The 11,267-nt window shown below is 40.9% G+C and overlaps 1 protein-coding gene across 3 annotated transcripts in view; it reads left to right on the forward strand.

Moving 5' to 3' along the window:
- The first annotated feature begins 100 nt into the window (after positions 1–100).
- Positions 101–11,267, forward strand: part of B4GALT6 (beta-1,4-galactosyltransferase 6) — a 67,375-nt gene continuing 56,208 nt past the window's right edge. The window contains exon 1 of one of the 3 annotated variants that reach the window (XM_003784761.2): positions 101–448. In XM_003784761.2, the coding sequence (XP_003784809.1) occupies positions 334–448 (115 nt within the window). In that variant the 5' untranslated portion in view covers positions 101–333. The remainder of the gene's footprint in view (positions 449–11,267) is intronic. The other 2 variants (XM_003784762.2, XM_003784763.2) reach the window with 2 other exon arrangements.

Raw genomic sequence — 11,267 nt, forward strand, 5'->3', positions numbered from 1 at the left:
ACCTGCAGCCAGCCCCTCCTCCTGTCGCTGCCCAGGGGAGAGAACGCGCGTCCTAGCCTTTCTTCAGCCTCCTCGGGTCCTCGGACCCCGGGCCCCGCGCCAGGTTTCCCCTCTCCTTCCCCACCCCCTTCCCCGACTCTCCGGTCTCCCATTCATTCCGTCCGCTACCTTCCATTTCCTCTTTCCCGCTCGGGCCCTCTCCCCGGAGCCTCCCCGCGCGGACCCCGCCGCAGTCTCGGGGCTCTTAGCACATTCATCGAAGTTTAGGGCCTGGACCGCGGCCCGGAGTCCGGCTTGAGAGCGCAGCCGGAGCTGCTGGCCGGGAAGAGGAAGATGTCTGTGCTCAGGCGGGTGATGCGGATCTCCAATCGCTCCCTCCTCGCCTTCATTTTCTTCTTCTCGCTTTCCTCGTCTTGTCTCTACTTCATCTATGTGGCTCCGGGCATCGGTAAGCACTGAGACACACCCTCACTTCCCCCGTCACACTGAAGGCAGTGCAGGATGTTAAGAATGCTACTTCTGGGATTTGGAAGCTGTTTAAACGGGGGCTCACAGAAAGCATTTAATTTGAAATTTAATTTCAGAAGTGTCAGACTGCTTCGGGGGCATTCTTTGGTTTGTGAATTTTGTTAATGCATGTTTGAATAACTTAAACAAATTGCCTTAAGTGCATTAAATAGCAAAATTAGGCACGCTGGCCCGGCATGCTCTGCTCACTTTCTTGAGCGTTCGTGACAGCTTCACCACTTAACGTCAAGTCTTTAAGCTTAAGCTCAGTGCTCAACCGTAGTTTTATTCAAACACTCTCAAATGTAAGAACTGGTTGTAAAAATATGATGGAGAAACCGACAGCTGGGAATGTGGTTGAGTTCAAGAATGTTCTAGGTCACTTTTTTAGAATGAGGTCAATTAACATTTGTGCCATACTTCGGGAATTTTTAGGCGATGAGGATGAGTTGTTTTGTAAAAAACAGTGCTCCGTGATTTTAGCCTGCTCCTGTCTGCTTTGTAAAGGTGGGTTGCCTCTACTACCTGTTAGGGTAACTTCTGAGATAAAACACTGATTGAATTAACAATTATGTAAAGCAATTTGTAGTTAAACATTTTGACCTTCTGTTTATTTTCTGGCCTTTGGTCCAAAATATGCTTTAGTATGATCTACTTGGATTAGCTTCTTTATTAAATATCATAACTCCTCATCCCTTTTTGTTGAAAAGGAGCCAGTGCAGCATTATTCTAGTGAATGGAAAATAGGAACTTCACCTGGACGTTAAATACACCGTATCTTCAAAGCTTTGCGTTTTTCCTGGTTATTATGTACTTAATGTCAGATTACCTAGGGACAGTGTGCATCTCCTGTCATTTCTTGTTAGTCACTAGTAGTCTTTTGAGCCAGTGGTATTTCTCCCTAGAGTTAGCTAAAAATGTAATGCTTCCCACAGAGTGAAAACACCTGCAGAATTCTCAGATGGAATTATTATCCAGGCATTGTCTTGGGTGTGATAGGTTATTGTAATGAATTGTAGGGGGAAGGAAGGGCAAACCTGCTTCATTTCTTTAAACAAAATTATGAGTCTTTTTCTTTTCTTTCATCAGCTTTTGTGTGATCTTTCAAACATTTATAAACCTTACAAGATACGCTTTCAAAGAACACTGTTAACATCTCAACCACTTTATCACGCACAAAGAAACATAGTAAGAGTTGAAAATTATAAATGTTACGAGAATAATTTCAGTAGCATTTGGTTGCTTTACACATTTATTAACACGTATAAAACCAAATAGGAAACCACTTATGAGTTTTTTTCTATACTAACTTTGTGGAGTCAAGGAAGACGTATAAGCTTAGATGTTGATGCTTGAAAAGACATAAATGGCTGAAACCTTAATGTGTCCCCAAATAGGTTGAGGAATATTTTAACATGACTGCAGCTCTTTCTTTAAAAATAAATCAATAAAACTGACCCTTGAGGCCTGTAGTACTAATGACAGGGGTAGCTTACTGGATTTGACATTGTCCAAGATACTCAGCAATAACTTTTCGTAACTTTTTTTTTTTGCCATTTTGGAAGTCTTATAAATGCACTCTTTATCCTATAGAAATGTTTACTTTCTCATGTAACTCTGTAAAAGGTGGACATCATTGGGGATGTTATTTTACCATTTAACTTGGAAAGATTTTGGAGAAAAAGTTTTTTGGTGCTTAGATAAAAATTTCCCTCTTTTCTTTGTATTTTGAATAATATTTTGTTGTGTTATTTAAAAAGATGACTGAATGAAATAGAATTCCAGCTTTCACTTAATAATCATCTTTTTTTTTTTTTTAAGACAGAGCCTCACTATGCTGTCCCAGGGTAGAGTGCCATGCTTCATAGCTCATAGCAACCTCAAACTTCTGGCTCAAGTGATCCTCTTGCCTCAGCCTTCTGAGTAGCTGGGACCACAGGACTCACCACAACACCCAGCTAATTTTTAATTTTTTTGAATAGGTGGAGATCTCATTCTTGCTCTGGCTGATCTCCAACTCCTAAGTTCAAGCAGTCCACCCCTCTAAGCTTCCCAGAGTGCTATGATTACAGGTGTGAGCTACCATGCCCAGCCATAGTCATCTTTAAAAAAATGTTTTATTAAGGGTATTAATATATCATCTGTAGGTTTTGAGATTTAATTGATGAGTTAAAATATAATTTTATATTTTTTCTTATTTGAATGTTTAATGTTTGCCGTAGAATAATCACGGATAAAAAGCCATAAAACTTCTGGCAGATTGTCTTGTAGGCAGCTAAGTTGACATGATTTAAACTGCTCTGTTTTTGTGGGTCTTATAATTATTTTTTAAAAATTCATCAAAACCAGTAAGAAAAGCAAAAACCAAAAGTTATAAAATTCTGTGAATTTCTAAAGCAGAATTTATTTTCAAAACTTTATATCATTTAGGGAAAAAAGAGAAAAAGCTTCTGTATTTATCGTTCATATCTTGAAGCATTGAGAAAGCAGTTTTCTGAATTCCAATTTTTGCTTGAAATCCTGAATTTTGTTGTTGGCATCAAATACTGTCAGTTTTTCTTGAAGTGTCCAGCTCAGTTTGTTCATTTTTGAGAAAATGTAGGGCAGATATACAAGTTTAAATAGCTGTGGTTTTTCAGTTCTCTCAAGTAAAAATGACGTTCCATGAAAATGTGGCTAGTTCATACCGCAACGGTCGGTTGCCCAAGTGATTTTTCTGGATATAACCATGGTTCCTTGTTATTCAGAAGACGTGCTATATGCCCACTTCCCATTTCATCGCAGACTCTTATGTTTGAGATATATCCACCACTAATTAGGTTCCTATAACTAGTTCTCCTCAGATGTACATAGATTCCTTTTGGAATAATTCATATTTTAGCCTGTTACATCTTGGAGTAAAATGTTTTTATGGCTAAAATATGTGTTGTGTAAGGGTACTTTTTATTTGTCTTGAGTAAGTGTTTCAAATGTCTTTTGTTAAGCAGCCCTTATTAATCCTACTGCATCAACCTGTTTGGTGGCCTTCAGTGATACTCACCTTGTCTGTCTGGAGACACTTGTTGTGGGCTTTCCTCCAGCCAGGCCTTCTGTCATTTTAGTTACTTTTCTTTGCTGTCCTTCCCTTGTGCCTCTCTCCCACCCTTCTAAGCAAATACACAGTGGAGCTGAGAGAGGTCTCCGGAGATGCCCCATCGTCACTGGAGGAACCTCCCCTTGGCTTCTTGCTGTGCTGTGTGGTGTACGTTGGGATGTAAGTGGCCACAGGCCTGGGGTGCTCAGGAGGCACTGTGATCCCAGGAAAGAGGCTGGCGACACGTCTTAAGAACAACAGCAGTGACCCCTTCTGAGAACAGGAGGCGACTGTGCCTCCCCCCTGCTCCTTGTCACTCTGTGCAGGGACCCTCCCCCACCTGTCTGGGACCAGGAGGTTGACTCTGCACTCTTTCCCACCGTTGTAGGCAGCATAATCTGTGTGGTTTCCAACATTTCCTGATGTTGTTCACCATTATATGGGCTACTCAGGTCTTAACCTACAGTGAGTTCCATAGAATTAAAAGTTCATTATTTTAATAGCTTGTAACATTTTCCTTGAAATTTCTCATTCATGAAGGAAACACAGGGATAGTCTTTACATTATGAACTTTAGTACAGAGGGAAACTAGATGGTGTACACCTCCCCCCTGACCGCACCACAGTAAGTCCATGGACAGATTACCCCAGCCCACCCAGTAGAGGCAGCAGCCATGAATTGCTTCTCATTCTGTGTCTACATTTGTGCATCGTTGCAAAAAAAGACGAGTGCAGTTGCCCTTCAAGGTTTTGACCTAGCTGGATTTGGGAATGGACTTCTATTTAATAGAAAAATTTTCAATATAACTTCCAACACAACATTTTCCTGCTGTTGTATCAAAGATGAGCTGACTGACTCATAAGTTCATTCAACAGATACGAATAGTGCACTTGAGCGAGGCTAGACATCGAGGTGTGGAGGATAGATGACTAAGACTCAGTTCTTTCCCTCACAGTGTGGTGGGATGACCCCCATAACAGAGCTCTAGCAAATCCTTGGAAGGCATGTGGGGTAGGGGGCAAGAGCAGAGTGAGGGCTGGTTGAGAATTTCCAGAGGTGACGGTGGTTGGAATGAAGATGGATAGGATTTGTCTAGACTGAGCAGAGGGGTGCTAGTCAAAGGGACCTGCAAGAGCAAAGGTTCCAGAAAACGGGAGTAGTTCCATCTGGCTACTGCTTAGGCCATGGGCTAGCAGATAGGCTGGACTGTAAAAGGGCCCCCCAGGCTCTGATTACCCAGCCCTTAAGGTTCAAGTGCTTAAGATCTCAAAAATCCTGACCAAGAGACTGGTGTTGGCTCACACATCTTTATCAAAGCTGTCTTTATTATGAAAGAAATTGATATGCTTGAAGTCAGTGGGGCAGCATGATTTTTGGGGGGAGGTATTGCGTAACTTCCCTGGGGTAGGGACTTCACTCTCCGCTTGGCTCACCAGAAGCCCTGACTTTTCTAGACACACAGACTGATAGGCTGTTTTGTCCTCTGGGTAGATCACTTAGATCTGGATTCCTAGCGTCCCTTTGAGAAGTTACCTGGCCACATGCTTTGTAATTTGGGCCTCCAAGGGTTTTGCACCCTGTTGGAAATGGTAAAATGGTGGTGATGGGTACATGAGAAGCACGTGTGTTGTGGGAGAGGTGGCTTAGTTAGGTTTTTTGCTGAAAGTCCCCCTGATGTTTTGGCTAAGTTTCTCCAGGTTTCTCCGGGTACTGGCACGGAAGGTAGCTGGTTACCCTGCAACTTTCTTATCACAGCCCCTTGACTTTCTGGCCACAGCTGTGTGAGTTTGTGGCTATGTTCATTTTGAACTGTTACAGTCTGCTTTGTGTTTCCAAGGTCTTTTTAGTGTATTTCTCACCAGGTTCTCTCATCTACACAGCCCCTTTCAGGAGGTCTGATTTGGGCCATGGAATTGGGCCTCTTTTTCCACTGGGCATCCCTTACTGACCATGTGTCCCAGGCTATTTTTGTCCTTTGTGTAGTAGTTGGAAGTTTTGAAAAGGAGAATGAGGTGGTCCTTTGTTTTAGAGTGATCCTTCTAGCATGAAGGATGGGAGGGGGGCAGAGCCAGTGGTGGGGACCAGGTAAGAATTTATTGTGATAGCTTGTGTGATGGACTAGAACTGGATCAAAGTTGACAGTTTGCATCAGGGCAGAGTGGAGCAGATGCAAACCAGTGGTATTGAAGGAAAGAGAAGCTTTGAGATGATGCTCTGATTCTAGCTTGGACAACTAGGGAACTGTTACTAGGCAATACAGAGAGGTGTATGTTTTGAGAGGGTTTTTTTGGTTTTAGAAAAATTGAGTTGGGATTCCTGTTGGATATATGGGAAGAATATATCAGTAGGTAGACAGTTGTAAATAAGGGCTTGGAGCCCAGAGAGAGGTTTGGGTGTCTTTGGCATGTAGATGAATGTATTTATCTATTTTTCCTCCAACACACCTGCAAGAACTCCTGAAAGGAGCCTCATAGATCAGAGTGCTTGGCGAGGAAGCAATCAAAAAGGCCTTTGAAATACAAAGGAGACTGTAATAGCTCAAAAAGAACACAGGCTTACCCAGCCAGGGCCAGGAGGCCAACGGACTGTAAATAAAATTCACCCCTACAAGTAGAAATGACTAAGTTAGTTGCTCTTAAATATGGAATCACAGAGGTTAAATCAGAATATGGGGGTCGGGGAGACCAAGTATCCCATGAGGGTCTGGTACCCTTTTCACTTCCCAGCCTTTGTTAGATGGGAGGTCAGTGGGTCCAGTCCACACACAAGGCGGTGGCTCAGCCCTCTGAGAGACTGCCTGCCACAGTCAGATCACCATTCTTGAGTACCGTAGGTAACTAGTTTCACTGTAAATTATTCTAAATCCTGTGGCCTTGTGGAAAATCAGGTAATTTTGAAGGGAAACTTAAATCATGGAGATAATGGCAATGCTAGATGCCATTGTCCACCTCAGTCTTTGATGGATAAATTTTAGGTCTATTAAACAGTGTGGCAGAATGAGATACTAATGTGTTTCTTCTGCCATAATGTTTATCATTACTGCCTTTTAGTGTTCATTAAAGATAAAAATAGCCATATCTTTGGTTCCTTTTAAAAGAGAGACTTCTAGGTTTGTAGCCTCTGTATATAATAGATATTCCAAACACTTTGGCATTTGGTTGGACACAGACTGTGTTTCCCTTGTGAGTCAGTGTCACTTATGGTGGTTAATTTCCTAACCGAGCCTATGAAAAGCTGATGGCAAGATGTACTTCCAGGCTCTTCAGGGCACTTTGCTTCTAGGCCTTATGCTCTGGTGGTTCCAGCTGTGGCCACCTCTGTCCCCACCAGAGCCCCTGGGTTTGCTCTTCTCCAGGCCGTGGGAACCCTGGACCCGGATGCACTGGCGTTTTTGAAACCAAAGCTGAGGGCAGAGAAGCCGCAGGGGCAAAAGCACAAAGGCAGCCCAACTGCTTTGGAGCTCCACAGCATCCTGTCTGCCACACTCCTGAGCCCACTGCCGGCAGGTAGCCTGGTTTATGAAGAAAGAGAAAAATGGATAGGTTCTGGAGGATCGTCCCTGGCCCAGAGTCTCACATGTTGGAAGAGCTGAAATACACAGCTTAGGGTACCTGACTCTTCTGTGGCTGAGTCGAAAGAATGGATCATTTTTGCTCTGGAAAATTGAAGATTTAGGGGAAATAAAGTCTGTCTTCCAAAGTTTGAAGTAGTACCATGTGGAAGAGAGGTGAAACTTCTTGGATCACCTGAGCAGTGAGATTCATTACAATGAAGCAGATTTTAGGCTTACTGTAAACACACACAAACACATACCCCACCCTTGTAACTGACTGGCAGTCAATGAAATAAGTGACCTCATAACTGCTGCCTTCCTTACCCATTTTCAAGTGAGGGTAGATGACCACCCGTTAAGGCTGGACAGGGTGTTTTGCTTGGAAGCTGGACAGACCTGTTACTCCCCTGGACTCTTGTTGCTCTGTGCTGTGTTGACCGAGCTCCTAGATCCTGCAGCACCCTGGCTCCCCCTGCACAGGGTCAGACCTGCTCCTCATCCTGCCCCCATTCCACCCACACTGCCTTTTGTGATTACTTTTTCCTTTCAAGCCTGTCTTTGATGTTTGTCTTAAGTAGAAATGTGGAGGTGGTAGGGGAGGCTGAAGTGAGAAAGAGTGGGAAGGAATTTTTCCAGCGCTTGGGGTTTCCTCGATTGTATTTGGGAGTTCCTTAGGCTTTGTGTGCTCGCAGCATTCCCCTTCTGGTCTGTTTTCTTGGCTGCCTTGGACCCCTGTGGCTTTTGTCGCCACTGCCTGAGCCTCGGGTTTGCCAGGTTAAGCAGAGTACCTGTGCCCACCCCTTCGATTCCTCTTTTCTCATTTTCTCCCTCCTCACTCTGAATCTACTATTTAGTTTTCTTTTTAATTTCTTTTTAATTTCTACAGTGATTTCATATGTAGAAGATCTTTGCTTTCTGTTTCTGCCTTTTGTCAGGATAATAACAAAGAGAATAATATACAAGTGATAGTGTGATTTGAGTCCAAGATCAGTTCCACTAAAAGTTGACAGTAGGGTTTCTGAGGATGCATACAATGCCTTTAAAATACTTGTGGAAAATTAAGCACTCACTCTGAGTTTTAGCTAGGTATTTTTACTTCATGTCTTGGGCCTACTGGTTAATTTCAGGTAGCTCTCCAATTCTATTTTAATTTTCTTTTCTTTTTTTTTTTTTTTTTGAGACAGAGTCTCACTTTGTTGAACTTGGTAGAGTACTGTGGCATCATAGTTCACAGCAACCTCTAACTCTTGAGCACAACTGATTCTCTTGCCTCAGCCTCCCAAGGAGCGGGGACTATAGGTACCTGCTGCAGCGCCCAGCTATTTTTAGAGACAGGGTGTCACTCTTGCTTAGGCTGGTCTTGAACTGGTGAGCTCAGGCAATCCACCCATCTCAGCCTCCCAGAGTGCTAGGATTACAAGTGTGAGCCCCCACACCTGGCCCAATTTTATTTTTCTTTCCCATATACATCCAATATTGGGCCAGTCTGATTTGTTACATGGTCAGACTGTCTGTGGACAGACTTAGTTTTTGGTCATAACAGAATTTGGCAGTGTTTGTTTTAAGCTACAGCAAGCCCTTTTCAGTTGAAATTGAGTTAGCTTAAAGAATATTTATGTCAGTAGTTATATTGTTGGCTGTGAGGCTAGCAAAATGTTATGAGAGGAGACTTAGTAATTTTCGATCTTAAATTTGTAATAAGTATTTTTTTTTTTTTTGCTTACATTGTTGTTATCATCATGAATTGAATTTCTGAAAGTCTTTTGGCTCCACTAAATCATTGTGTTACATGCTCATCTTGTTGTGCTCATTGAGTATGAAACAGAGATTCTCCTATGTCTGATGGATTGTAAATGCGTTAGAAAGCTATGTCAACTATGATATTTAATGTAAGTTAAATTAATATGGAAGGGAAGCTTCTCCTGTTTTGCTTGCTACAGATGTTACTAATTATGTTTAAGGAATTGATAGAAGTAATCCAAATATGAATGTTCTTTAAGCCTAATTTCTCTGTTCTTTCCAAATATGAATGTTCTTAACCCTAATTTAAGGTGGTGCTTTAATAAGCTTGTTTCTTATCACCAGAGATTCTGATTCTGGTTTATTTTTAACACATACCCAGGTCATTCTGTAGCCTGAGAATTGTGTTTCTGACAAACCCACCGAAGGGTGGGAGAAAAAATTAAGTGGTAGATAGGTTAACTTTCTCAATTGATCATATTATATCATTTGAATTTTTTTTTGGAAAGGTAAATTTATTTCAGGTTAACATGAGGGTACAAACAAGTAGGTCAAAATATTTGATTTTGTTAGAGTCCCTCTTGTGGTTATGTCCCACACACAAAAGGCTTACTTTTCTCAATTGATTATATTTTAATTTATCATTTGAATTTTTTTTTTTTTTTTTGCTGTTTTTGGCCGGGGCTGGGTTTGAAGCCGCCACCTTTGTCATATGGCGCCCGCGCCCTACTCCTTTCAGCCATAGGTGCTGCCCCTGTCATTTGAATTTTTTTGTAGCACAAATCTTATGGCTTGAAAATCAAATTTACTTGTTTTTAACACCCATGTTTTACCGGAGATAGAGATAGCTATCTTGATGATGAATTTTTTTTCTTCAGAGGAGAAACTAGCAGGTAAATAACATTGTTTCTGACAACAACGATTGTTCCTCTGTGAATCTGCGGTGACTAGGTGATTGGGTCATAGGTTAACCCACAGTTTGTTATTTAGTGATTTTACTGATCAGAAAAATATATTATTGTTCACTTAACAAGATCAATAAAGGTCATTAAGATTATCTAATTTCAAAACAGTTTCTAGCATTTGGCTAGGAAGGTGTTTTTATAACATCTTTGCAGTAGTATATCTAGGTAAGTATATGAAGTTTGTTGCTGTAACATGACATCTTGATTGAAATGTTATGACCTGTTTTGTTGTCCTGTATTTGAGGCTTGCAAGTGTTAATAAGATTTTATTGAAATCACGTTACTGATATTATTCCTGGTAATTAAGTTAATCACTCAGAGATTATGACTTCTCATTATACTACAATCTTCCGTATGACTCATAGGAAGAGAAATTGGACTTTATTTTCATTTGAATCAAGAGACCAAAGGTAGAGAATTACAAAATGTCTTTTTTACTGATTTGAAAATGTACGCTGGCTTTGGAAGTTTTTCAAATTTATTTTCCATGCAGTGTCCCCTGCTCTGTTTCTTGTTTTAGAGTCATTTTCTTTTGATGCCTGAACAAGTTGAAATTCTGAAAGGTATTTTATTGTAAAAACATAAGGAAATTGGAGATAATGATAAAACATATTGTTCAAATAGCTCACACCTTAATATTTCTCATTTTGATAAAACCACGTGGACAGATATTTAATGTTGTTCTTAAGTACTCTGAAATTACTAATTTTCAAAAATTAGATGTTTCCTGGGCATGCTCATGTAGGGTTTGTTTTTTTAGCCTGTAATGTCATTAAGTGGGTTTCCTGATTAGATTTTAAAAATCTGTTTATTTGCCTGCATTCTTCCTTCCCTGATTCCCTCATTTCCTCTTGAGTCTCCTTTCCCCAATGTGGTTCATAACTCCCTTACCTCTTCTGCCATGCTTTAAAGAAGTCATATACTTATTTCAAGTGAGTAACAGTGTTTTAACAAGTGTTACTTTGTTACATAGTGCATCTATATTGTCTGTATTTAAACCAGGCTTATGGGGAACTAATTATCTGAATGTTGCAAAAGTCCTTCTGATGTTAAGTTTGTGCCTCTTCAGTCTCTTGGTTCTTCACAGAGGAACCCAAATGGCTCCTTAATTCCTGGCACTGTTTGGTAAATGGCAGGCACGCAATAAACACATGTGGATAAACAGATCTTCATTCTGTACATCTTTAATAAGATCATTGGAAAAGTCAATTTTTTATTTAAAGATATTTTAACTTTGATCAGTATTCAAACACAAATAATCTCCCCAAACAACTTAAGACAAACTCCAGAGTGAAAGTGGGAAAGACACTTTCAGTGTTTACATCTGCAAAGTTTGAGCTTTTGACTGAGGTCTGAAATAGAGCCGAATTGTGTATCATTATATTTGTTAATTGTTTGATAAAATGACACTCTGAACACAGAATTCTTT

This window comes from Otolemur garnettii, unplaced genomic scaffold, assembly GCF_000181295.1.
Source record: "Otolemur garnettii isolate 467f Iridium unplaced genomic scaffold, OtoGar3 scaffold00012, whole genome shotgun sequence".
In the NCBI taxonomy this organism is placed as follows: domain Eukaryota; kingdom Metazoa; phylum Chordata; class Mammalia; order Primates; family Galagidae; genus Otolemur; species Otolemur garnettii.